Source organism: Phoca vitulina, unplaced genomic scaffold (genome assembly GCF_004348235.1).
Source record: "Phoca vitulina isolate PV1807 unplaced genomic scaffold, GSC_HSeal_1.0 scaffold3, whole genome shotgun sequence".
NCBI lineage: Eukaryota > Metazoa > Chordata > Mammalia > Carnivora > Phocidae > Phoca > Phoca vitulina.
Genome location: NW_022589706.1, coordinates 57,969,532 through 57,982,552, shown reverse-complemented (window position 1 = coordinate 57,982,552; position 13,021 = coordinate 57,969,532). Strand labels below are relative to the sequence as shown.

Genomic DNA, 13,021 nt, shown 5'->3' with positions numbered 1-13,021 from the left:
AAGAATTCAGCTATTCTCTTCTTTTCACCTTCCTTGTTTTTTATAGGAGGTCCTAAATATTGCTATGGTACATTCAACTGAAGAAGCTAGAGTAATGTGATTTTATGCTACTTACTTTACAGTTCGCAAATACATTATTTCATTTACGATCGAACCTTTCATTTACGATTGAACATTTCTACACTGAGACAATAGTCTAATTTGGGGGAAGCTGCAATTTTAAACTTTGTAAAATTAATCCTGACATCATAAACAACTGCAGCACATGGTTCAATGGCCTTAGGAAAAAGCCAAGGGGGAAAGCTTTAACTCAAAAGTGGTTGGAAATACCTCCTTCCACCTCAGACTCTGCAGGCACCCATGAATACTCCAGCTGCCTCCAGAATATTAGAAGACCCCTAGTCCCGTGAGCCTGCTCGAAGTCCCCACTCCAATCAAAAGCCAATGCCTCTACGTGCACAGGAGCCAATTAAGGAGGCCACAGGTAGTGGAAAGAGTGCTAGGTTAAAGTCACGAGACCTAAATTCCTTCCTCCCCAACCAACACTAACAGTGTGACTTTGGGATGCACTAGCATTTTAAAAAGAAAGACTGCCAGTCCAACAATACCAATTAGAATAATATTTAAGAACATTTTCTGAAGGAAGCTAAAAAGGCCTTACCCTCAATTTAGATTCTTGTACACCACCCACCACCCCCTTCCCTATATTTAGTTTTCCAAAAAGCAAAAATCAATGAACTGACCCCACAATATCCATAATGGCCCATCATAACTTTTTAAAATGCATGTAGCCTTTACTAAGAAAGACAGCTACTACTCTAAGGTGAGAACAAATGTGAACCTTCGATCAGTAAATGGGAGTTTCTCATACTAGAAATTTATGGCAATTAGTTACATCCAACTTTGAACACCATGGATTCATACAGCACCTTGCAAACTCACTTCCAATATTCCTTAGAGACAGAGTACAATCAGCAAAGTGACATACACAAACACATACTTTTTTAAAAATCCACGGATTTGCAACATTTCTTAAGTTGCCACTTCAGTGAGCTGAAAAACGTAAAATCCCTAACAGTTAGCTTCAGTATGTTTTAAAAATATATATCAATTTGGATTGAGATCCTTTGAATTTCTCCTTTGGATTATACAAACAATATTTTGCTAAAAGATAAAAAATTAACAGATTTAACAACCCAGTTAACTATTCACTAGGATTTGAACTAGACTAATTGGTAAGAAAGTAAAACAAAAAAACTCTTCAGATCTACATTATTGCTTACAACACCAGTTAACTATCTTATAAACTTCTGTTATTGATCACAGAAGAGACCATTAAAGGCCTATGCACAGAGAGCATATACACATCTTAATTCTGGAAAAATAACTCAAAGCACATGTCCTACTGATCATGAGTTAGTGCCATCATTTTTTTATATACAAAGAATAGACCATTAACATTCAGTAGGAGAGATTCTGTTATGCAGGCCAGAGAATGAAAAAGTGGGTCATGGCCAGTGATGCATAATCTCACTCCCTAGTAAGAGTCCTGACAACATTCATTAAGTAAAATATTTTACTGTATTATGTGTAAGTCATTTTAATACTAATATCTTAATGATTCCAGAATGAATAGTAAAATTTGGACTAACCACACACAGTCTCATTCAAAAGAGAATACTTAAATATGTAAAAAGCTCCAGCCATCCCTAACAATGACCCAGCCACAAAAAATTAAGGAAAATAAGTAAACACAGCAATTAGGCAGGGGGAGTGGTGTGTTGGAAACCTCTCTTTCAGAAAACCAAAGAAGGAATAGAAGAATGTTGAGGGTGATGATGATTAGTTATTAACAAAACTGCATAAAGACCTGGTTTGCTACCTCTGATCTGTTATGCCAGGCTTACAAATTCCCTAATCTAAAAGAAAAGTGAAGGTCTCTCTACTGAGAAAATCACCTCCAATATTAGACACACTAGTTAGAGGGTCCCCAAGGTAATAATCAAGTATTTTCTTCCCCAGAGCATTACGGATATAAGATCCCCTTCTTCCTAATCTCTCATTCTCTTAGATACCAGTTGTCCCATTAAGCCTTGGTAACTATCAACCACTCGAGACAAAGCCATAGCCAGTTGAGCATTTCCAATATTGTTACTTTAAGACTAGGTATTCAGAGCACATACTTTAGGCCTGTCTGCCCTCTCTGTCCCACAGTAGTGGCTTTCTTTAAAGATGACATGGGTCAAGGGAACTCAGGCTAGGGCATTGTTGAGTCACACCTAGTAAGAAGAGCAATGCAGTACAAAACAAAGATGTACTATTTGTGTAATCACTACAGAAATGAAACATGCCAGGAATCCAGAAATAAATCTGGTAGTATATTTTTCATTCATCTAGATAATGTTGTACCTACATTATCATCAAATATCTCTATCTACTTATTTCAGTTTCTGTAAAAGGACATAACATGAAAAATGGGGCCAACCTACTCAACCAAACAGTTGGATATGTCAAATATGGTTGTTATCCAATTGTTTTATAGTAAATGTTTACAGGCCTTCTGGCTGCTTTTCAATTCAAAAATTTAATCTCTTACAAATGTACTGAATACCTATCATGAGTACAGCACTGTAAAAGATAAGAGATAAGATGAATACAAGCCAAATCTTAAGGGAAATTTTAATCTTGCAGTAGAGGAAACTTTTTATTACACATATTCTTAGAATAGAACAAAGCTGGTAAAATAAGGGCAATATGAGCAACAGTTACTACACAGAGCCTCAGAGGAAGGCATAATTACACTCATTTGGTTGCAAATAGGGTTTCATAGAAAAATAAAGATTGCAAGAAAGTAACTGTATTTTAAATGTATCCCACAAGATACATTTAAACAGAGTGGGGAGGCAGGTGTCTGCATTCTAGGCAATGTAACAAAATAAGCTGAAAAACAGGAATGAAAAAGCGAGAGCAAAGTACAGGAAATGTGAAGTACATGTGCAGTAAAACACACGTAGGGTTAGAGTGAGAGAGGGATTAAGACCTGTGGGGAGTTGGGGTCACACTGCAGAGGGCCTTGAATCCCAGAGTAGTGAGTATGCACTTCACTTAGTTAGGCAAATGATCAGAAGTCCATTTCAGGAAGAAAAACTGGAAGGAATACAAGAGTGGATTTGGTGAATAAAGACCCTAAAAGGGGAAGAAGAGTCTACATGAGAATGTAATTCTGTAAGAAGTATTAAGGACCCAAACTAGAGCTGACAGCACTGGAAACAAAAAGTAGCTGACTCTTCACACATTATCATGGGTAAACTTTCTATCCACAAACTAAGAGAAAGTACTGTCATAACCCTTCCTTAAACATTCTTTCCAAATAAAAACTTGAAAAACACGAAAATTTCTTTACTTCCAGATACCCTCCAAAATATGAGTCACTTGGAGAACACAAACCATTAAAATGACAAAAAAATCCATTAAAGTGGCATATCCTTTGAAACTAAATAGTACTCTGAAATGCCACAGGATTTTATTTGAGCACCCATCCCCTTATCTTAAAGGGTACTAAATAAGGCAACTTCCTAGAAAAGACTTTTTCACAATGATTAAGAAATAATTTTATACACGAGATAAAAAAAATAAATTGTTAATCTATACTGAAGTTTGTCAAAGAACTCAAATGCATGATTATCAAACACAATCCTTTCATTATGGTCTCAATCCTAAAACTGTTCATCTTTAGCCCTCCTTTCCCATGCTCCTCTCTTATCAGAGAAGCAGTAAGAATCCATTACATAAACAGAATCAGAGCATGCTAAAATGGAAAAAGATGTTACACATTCATCTTTATCCACTTCATTTTTTTCTTGAGGAAAGTGAAATCAAAATGTCACAATGCAAGTTAGTAGCATAACAGAATATCAGCTGGCCCAGCTCCAAGTTTTGCCTTTTTTTTTTAATAGTTGCCACCAAGAAGGCACCATTTCGAAGATTTAATGAAATGTTAAAATAGGCAAATTAGTAGCAACAACTGTTTCATATTTTAAAATAATATTCACTGCAAAATGCCTCTCTAAAGGCTACATCCCAAACTATGCCCTTAAACTTTACTGGAATTCTACAAGACGAGGACAAACCAACAATTCCAAAAATAAAGTGTCTGTGTAAAAGCCCAACAACCACTCTCCTGCAGAGAGACGTGAAACGGTTAGCAGAAATGTGCTGACTGATCTCATTTGTAAAGATGATACACTCAGACAAGAGAATCTCCAAATTAACTAAGTGCCCAACTATTTAAAACAGTTCAGTCATTAACCACTCAACTTCCCAACTCAGGTCCCTAAAAATAGCAGGCTTGTGGGTAGACGAATGGTTCACCAGATGGATGCAGGATAAAATCAAGGAATAAACAGTCTCAACTCCTTATGATGAAACCTTTCTGTAGCTTTGAAATCACCACTCAGGACTCCTAATTTCAGAATTCCAAGTCAAGCCTTTAATCATTTTGATAGCCACCAAATAGGTTTCTAATAAATGTTTATGTTCTACTTCAAGTTTTGACCAAAAAAAATGTTGGGGGAGGGGGTTGAGAGAAGGAGTGAAAGAGAACCAAGATAATGTAGAAGATTAGTAAAGAACATTAAAGGTCCAGAATCAATGTAAGGACAAACAATAATTCCACCTTCTAGTATGCTCCGTAATATAAACAACATCAGGGACCTTTTCTATTTTTCCCTCCTACAGACCCCATAATGGAAAGATGCTAACAAGTATTAATTTATTTCTATTAATTTTAAAATAATCAAAGACAATCTTTCCAAACTGCTCAGCATGAGAAAGTCAGTATTAACCAAACAAAGCTGACTATAGCTAAAAGCAAAGAAATTTGATGTTAGTGCAATTTAGCACTTTTTTTGGAGATAAATGCATAATTTCCACTATACTTTTTTTCAAAATATTGAAAATTGGGAATTGCTTTAGTGCCCTTGAATAAAACTGCCACCTCTACAGAAAACATAACAGCAGACAATCAAAATTACAACCAAAGAACTATCCCTACAATGATAACATATCACAAAAGCGAAGCATATGTTAGTAAGAGTCTATGTAATGTTCTTTGCTACAAATTACTTCCATTTCATTGTCAAAGTATATGCTGCTTATCAAGGTAAAAATTCTATATAACTGATTGAAACTTAAAAATTATATATGGCTAAATGCCATATAATAATTATCTAATTAAAATGATTCAAATTTGTTACAAACATAAATGTGATAATTAACTCAGGATAAATGTAATACCTACTCTACAAGCAAATTACTATAATTCCTAAAGCAGATTTCACTGAAAGCTGATAACCAAATCTGAACCTAAAATTGGCCCATATTTATTGAAAGACTTGGCATGCACTATTAGGTACTGTCATACATTATCTTCTTAATATCACACATTACCTATTAATCTTCATAATAAATATTAACTCCATCTTATAAAAAAGGAAACAATGTTTCCTGAGAGTTTAATTCACCACAACAACAAAAACTGCTGGACAGAAACTAAAGATACGGAGATAAATAAGACCCTGCCCTCAAAAAGCTCACTGTCAAAATCAACTGTACAGTATAAAGCAATTTCATAATTGCATGTAACAATACTTTTCTTCTTTAAATTCAGCCACCTTTGCAAAATAAAGAAAAATACGTCAACAGAGAAAGATAACTATAAGAGGACATCTAGGTTATTCTTTCTTTGCTTTCAAGGAAGCTAACTGAAATGACACTTAGGCTTAAACAAACTGTCTTCAAAAGTTTGTATTCACCTGTATGAATTGTAGAATCACTATACCATACACCTGAAATTAATATAACACTATATGTTAACTATGTTAGAATTAAAATTAAAAAAAATCCCACGTTAAAAAAAAAAGAGGTACATCTTATGCTACCATGATGCTGATTCCTCCTGTTTCTAGTTTTTTGTTTTGTTTTGTTTTTAAGATTTTATTTATTTATTTGAGAGAGAGAGAGAGAGCCCACCCAGGGGGAGGGGCAGAGGGAGAGGGAGACTCAGGCTCCCCGCTAAGCAGAGAGCCTGATGAGGGGCTCGATCCCAGGACCTCAGGATTATGACCTGAGCCTAAGGCAGACAGACACTTAACCGATTGAGACACCCAAGTGCCCGTGTTTCTAGTTTTTGACTGATGAATAAACATGCATGTGTAGGTCTAAAAAATTTTTAAAAAGTCTGTCTTCACCGAAGTAGAAAATTCAGGGTCCCCTGACCTAAGTAGAAGACCTCTGATGGGACAAGAACTAAAGAGCCCTCCCTTGGTGCTTTTCAATTTGCAAACTGAAGAACTCCATCTGTGTTCATTAAAAAAAGAAAAAAAAAAAAGTCAAAAATCGTTTCCTTTGAAAAGAATTTGAATGTCCATGATATGACAAGGCAATTTGTGTGATTCAAAAAGCAATTAATAGAGAGTACGTCTAGCCTCAAGAATTTTACTATCTGCTAAGGGAAATGAGACAGGAACAATAACCACCTTAGTATTTCCACGTGCTTACATAATTGTATCTCAAGACAAAAGATTAAATGTGATAAGGGGGAAAAAGCAAATAAATAGCTACAAATGTCCACAGGAAGATGGGAGTGATCATAACTAGCAGTTAGGCGACGAGGATTACACAGGCAAAGGTGGTGATAAGTAAATACAGCATTCAGTCACAAAACAACGGGGAATGGTGCACACTGTGGCTGGAGCAGAGTATTATCAGGAAATAACCAGAACTAAGATTTAAAAAGTAGGTTAAGAACTAAGCATGGGGGGGAGGGGAGAGCAGGGGGAGGGCGCCTGGCTGGCTCAGTCCATGGAGCATGTGACTCGATCTCCAGGTTGTGAGTTCGAGCCCCAAGTTGCGTGTAGAGATTGCTTAAAAATAAAATCTAGAAAAAAAAAAAAAAAAGAACTAAGCATGAATAATTGTGAGTGTGTGGCCAAAAAATGTGATCAAGATAACTTCTCAGGCAACACAATTCACTCCCTCCTCTTCAAAGCATCATATTCTCCTGGTATTCTTCATACCTCTCTGGTAGCTCCTTTTTACTCTAAATCAGTGGTTCTCAAGGTATGGTTTCTGGACCAGCAGCATCAGCATCAGTGAGCAAGTTGTTAGAAATGAAAATTATGGGCATTACCCAGACATACGGAATCAAACTTTGGGCGTCAGGCTCAGCAATCTGCGGCTTACCAAGCCCTCCAAATGATTCTGATGAACACTAATGTTTAAGACCAATGTTCTACCACAGTCCTTCAGTGAGAGCCTTCTCATTCTATACTCTCTCCCTACATTATCCTCTCCCAGGGTTTTCAGTAACAGCCAAATGTTCACTTATCAAAAATACCTATCTCTAAGCCCAGACACCTTTGCTGAGTACCAGACCACATACTCAGCTTCCCACTTGACTCTTATTTCCTCCCAGATGCCTCAACTAAACATGTCTCGAACTCCTGGATATCCTCTAACTCTTCCCCCACCCCCAAAAAATCTGTTCCTTCTCTACTCTCCCCCATCTCAGCAAACAGTACCTCCAACCCAAGAGCTGCATAAGCAAGTCATTCTTCACAGTTCCTACAATACCCTCTCCCCTCAATCCAATCCATCACCAGGTCTTCCCATTTAAGCATTATAACATTCGCTTCCATTCCCACTGCTACCATTTTAACTAATCATCTAATCTGTATACCTCTCAACCAGTATCTATATAGCAATCACCATGATCTTGTAAAAATACAAATCAGAGCATATAACTGCCCTAATCCTTCAGTAGCTTCCCATTGCATTTTCAGATAAAATCTAAAATCCTAAAGTCCTGGATCCTGGTCACCTTTCCAACATCATCTTGGGTCCTTCCTCCAAATGATTCAATCATTATAGTCCCCAGCTCTGGGCATATTTCAGTTCCTGAAACTCTTCCTCACATAGACTTCTCTCTTCATGACATACTCCACACCACCCCACCTTCACACCTCTGCCTTTACCTAATTTTTCTCATACTTCAGATTTCTGGTAAAATATCAAAAAGGTCTTCCTTGCTCCTTCAATATAAACTGAATTGGTTATTCTCTCATTAAACCCTGTGCTGTCTTCTCATGACAGTTATCAAAATTATCTACATTAACTTGATTTTTGTTTAACATTTATCTTCTATTTAAGACTGTAACTTCCATAAGGACAAAGAAATATTTGTTTTGTTCTCCACTGTATAAATAGTACCTACTACAGAGCCTGGCACACAAAAGGCATTTAATAGTTATGGAGTAGTAACAGTTGTCAATATTTTTGTTAAATCCTCCCCTTCTGCTTTCTCTGTCCTCTCTCAGAAACTTTAACTTACAAGTTACTGGGTAGCCACAGATAATTTCTGCAAATGAAATATCATGCTTAAATCCATCATTTTCAGATTGATTTATGTGGCAAAATCAAATGTATTTTACTACCTTCCTGTAAAATTAACAGTGAGAAGTGGTTAACACTTAGCCTAAATTAACTTACCCTAATCTAAGTAGTTAACTCTGAGAGAGCTACTGAGCTCCTTCTACAGAGTTCTGTAGTAAATTCCTGGCCTCTCAATTACCTGTACTGACAGTACCAACAACCCCCATGTCCATGACAGAAAGTCTTATCCTTACCCATGCAATTATATTCAAAATACCATTCCTATCCAGCCCCCAGAACCTCATAACTAGATTACCTCAACAAATTATGGATAGTGTCCCAATCTCCTGGTTCCGCATTTATTTAAGCACTTTGTACCAAACACATTTAGAACAACATTGAGAACCAAACACATTGAGAACCAACTTCTTCCCATTATCAATCAATATTAAATCCTCTAACCAGCACTGAAGGCTTATGGAGGCATGTGACCAAAAAGCCAGTCCTATGTTTTATTGGAAACTTTAAAGAGTACACTGAATTATATATGCTTGACAATTTGACACCTTTCAAGCTAAAATTTACATACGGCTTTATCTGATTTCTATAGGCCCAAATTGGATTTGGTTAGCGTGCACTCCTGAAACTAAACTGTTTTTGAAAAAAAAACACAAAAATGCTCCACGATGATATTAGTCCTCTAAACTTTGAGCAGGAATTAAAAAGGTGCAAGGTGTAACAAGCATTTTCAAACATACAAATATTTAACTAGAGACTATGATACAAAGTGTATATTTCAGCAAAGAAACTACTCCAACAGTTTAAACATACAACATTTAAGTATATCTCTGAGAATTTGTTTCTTTCTTTAATTATGTAATATATAAATATTATGTATTTATATATATACATGTGACCTCATAATATTTATACTCAAATATTATGCATGTATATGTATACATACATATATACATACATACATAGTTGATTGTCATTATTTGGGGATTCCATATTTGTAAATCATGTAGTCACTAAAATTAATCTATATTCCCAAAATCAATACAATGGCATTTTTATGATCATTACACACATGAGCATAGTGCTGAAAATTTTGAGAAGGCCAGCTGGAGTCAACAAGATACGATTCTGCCTTGTTTATAAACAAGGGCCCTTTTTGAAGTCTGTTTAGTGCCATGTTTTTCTCATTTTTGTGCTTTTTACTGATTTCATTGTTTAAAATGGCCCCAAGCATAGTGCCAAAGTGTCATCTAGTATTCCTAAGCTCAAGAAGGCTGTGATGTCCCTTACAGGGAAATTAATGTGTTTTAGATAAGCTTTATTTAGATATGAGTTACAGCGCTGTTAGCCATAAGTTCAGTTTTAATGAATCAACAATATATATTAAATAAGATCTTTAAACAGAAACTCACATAAAACAAGATATATATTGACTGGTTGACAAAAATGTTGTGACCAGGGGCTTGCAGGACCTTACGCCTGTATTTCTCAAGGGCAATGGTTCAGTACTTACTAACTCACTGTTCAGTGACTTTACAAAACATAACTACTCTGAACAATAAGAATGAAATATGTAAATATAAATACACTTAGAAAGAGAAGGAGAAAGAATATGAGACAGAATGTGAGAAAGAGGGAAGAATAGCAGATTTATTGAAGACTCAAAGACACTGCAGAAGTCATTCTGAACAAGACGCCTATGTTGCAGTAGTATGGCAAGAACACCGCAAGGCACGGCACCTACAGTCTTGGCCCTGTTTAAACAACAAGGACCCAAAGCAAAAAAAAAAAAAAAAAAAGTAAAACCTACCTAGTTTGTTTTTTGGTCTTTGTTTCTACCCCTTGTCCCACTAAATGGTATACCTCTGCCCAATTCAGGTACTCTAAACTCTAATGCCTTTCTACACCACTTGCCCTAATCTTATAATTCAGCAAATGTATCTGTCAATTACTGAATGATCATTCTTGAGTGTGAACCAGACTTTGTGCTTAAACATCTTGTCTAAATTGTCTAAATTATTTGGAAAAGAGAGAGGATATTAAGCATTTGAAGTAAGAAGAAACTGTCAGGATCAAAAAGTAAACTGCGTATAGGTAATTTCAGTTGTGTGTGTGAAGAGAAAAGAAATACAAAAGGGAAGAAAGTCTCCCCTACCCTCCAGAGAGGATGAAATAAAAGTCTAGTCCAAGAGCTGGAGTGTTGGGTGAGGAAGTCCCACCTTCCAAAACAGTTTCTTCAGCTCCTGCTTCATCCTAGCACTTAGTTATGGATTTTCCCAAGAAAAATGACAAAATTTAGAGCAAAAGCTAGTAAAACACTCTAACAGTGACATTAGTCCTTAATTTCTTTTTAATTTTTGGTGGTTGAATGAGCACTCCACCTTTGAAATTCTTCATTTTTATTTTCATTTTCCCAAATTACTTAATTTTTCTTGAAAATGACTTGCTTATGGTAATGATAGGATATGCTCAGAGCAGTGATAGAAGTCACAAATCCAAAGTGTAGTTTGATGAAACGTCAATGTTTTCTTTCTACTAAATAAAAAACCTATCTGGGATTTTGTGCAATGAAGTGAGTGTAATACTACTCAAGCCACACTTCAATTAGTTACTACAATCCAAAGAAATAAGTACAGCGTGTGAGTTAACAGCCATGTCTTCTTAAAACCCACAACTCAATCTAAACCAACATTTGAAAATCATGTATAACAAAGAGCTAGGAAATTTTACATCTGTCTATCAAAACCAATCACCATATATTCATTCTTTTGAGAAGCTAAGGATCCTTCTCCCACCTCTCCAAGGTTTGGCTAGGCTCATTACTAGGGGCAATGGCTTGTATAACAAGGACACCCATCCCTGAATAATTCAAGATTTCTTTCTCTTTAAATACTTTATAGACAAAAACGTTCAGATTTTTCTTTTGCACTAATGTGCTATTGTTTATGGCATTTCAAAAAACATAAGTGGAATCTCTCAGTCGACTGTGTCCAAACCACATCGATGTCTGACTTTCAGAGAACCAAAACTACTCTCTTCAGTTTCTTTTCTCTTAACCTTGGAACTTAAAAGGGCCATTTATCAACAAATTATTTCTTATGAATTTTTAAAAGTATTTTTTGTAATATTCTGCAATTAAAAGCTCAAAGATCAAATGAAGCATGCAATAAATGAGAGAAAGTATTTTCTACAAGCCAGTTACACAAAAAATACAAAACTAAAGTGCAGGATCTTGTTTTTTAAATGGAGTAAGCTTTCTTGTAAGCAGACTTGCAACTGCTGACATAGCCTGGTAAAGATAATGAAGGACTGAACGCAAAACTTGCCAAGTGAAAGTTAACCTGTTTTCTTAGCCCCTTTTAAAGTACCAAAGAGACATACTGAAAGGGTATGAATAGCACCTTGTCTGATGAAGATTCTAAAAAACAAAGATAAATGGACTTCAAATTTACCTGCTCCTCCTCCAAAGCAACCTACTAACTGAATTTGGGGCAAAGTATCACCTCCAACACATGCACAAGCGCACGCATAGAAATAAACTGTTTTTCAACTGATGACTGAGTAGGAGCAAACCCAGCTCGCCTTGGGGGACTGCAGGGTCCCGTACCCTGCAGCGCGGGTGGAGACGCAGATGTAGAGGCCAAAGCACTACAGCCGCCTGAGCCACAGCTGGCAGAGCAGAGCCTCGATCCTGCACGATCTGCCCCTCTAATGAGTCACACTGGTCCAATCATGACACCACATCACTCGCTAGGACGTTTTCTACTTACTTCCCCGCGTCAAGGAGGTCTGAAAAGGACTTAAACTCGGTAATGAGAGAACTGTGCACCGGTCAGAGCTGCCAGCCGCGAGAAAAGCCGGCTTAAGAGCGAAAAGCCCGAGCTACTCTTTAAGAGCCCCCGCTGGCACAGCAAAGGAGGCAGAAGCGGGAAGGAGAGTAAGCCGAGAGGGCGAGGAAAGAAGCGGGCGAGGACCCGGAGAGCCACCGCCACTCCCCAGCCCTCCCTCACCTGCCTGCCCGAGTCTCCCCAGGCGCCCGTACCTTCGGCCAGCGACTCCTCCAGGGTGACCTGGTAGCGGCCGACCGCAAACACCCGGACCCCCACGGACGAGCTGCCGGAGCTGGAACCGGCCCCGGCCCCGCCGGCCGCGCCACCCGCCGCTCCGCCGCCGCCGCCGCCCTCGGACTTGGGCATTCGAGAGAACTTCTTCATGGTCCCGCCGGCGCGCTGGGGGGCGCGGGGCTCGCTCAAGGGCGAGCGAGCGAGCGAGTCCTCGGCCCGGGGCGCGGCCGATCGTCCGCGAGGGGTCGCCGCCCCTCGCCCGTCCGAGCGTCCGTGCGCGCTGCGGCCCGCCGAGCCTCACATCCCGCGCGCCCCGAGCGCACTGCCCCGGCCCCGCCGCCCGCTCCGCGGCTCCGCTGCAGCTGCCCGGCTCCCGCAGAGGGCGGTGGAGAGGGCGGGGACGGGGCGGGGCGCGAGGGGGCGGGGCCGAGTGCGGGGGCGACGCCACCGCCTCCGCGAGTGCCCCGGACGCCCTACCCGCCTCACTAAGCGTCGGGAGCGCGAGCCGG

General features: G+C 38.6%; 1 protein-coding gene across 3 annotated transcripts in view; it reads right to left on the bottom strand.

Moving 5' to 3' along the window:
- Positions 1-12,817, bottom strand: part of BMP2K (BMP2 inducible kinase) — a 130,442-nt gene extending 117,625 nt beyond the window's left edge. For all 3 annotated transcript variants that reach the window (XM_032400610.1, XM_032400611.1, XM_032400612.1), the window contains exon 1: positions 12,491-12,817. In XM_032400610.1, the coding sequence (XP_032256501.1) occupies positions 12,491-12,662 (172 nt within the window). In that variant the 5' untranslated portion in view covers positions 12,663-12,817. The remainder of the gene's footprint in view (positions 1-12,490) is intronic.
- Positions 12,818-13,021: the final 204 nt, after the last annotated feature.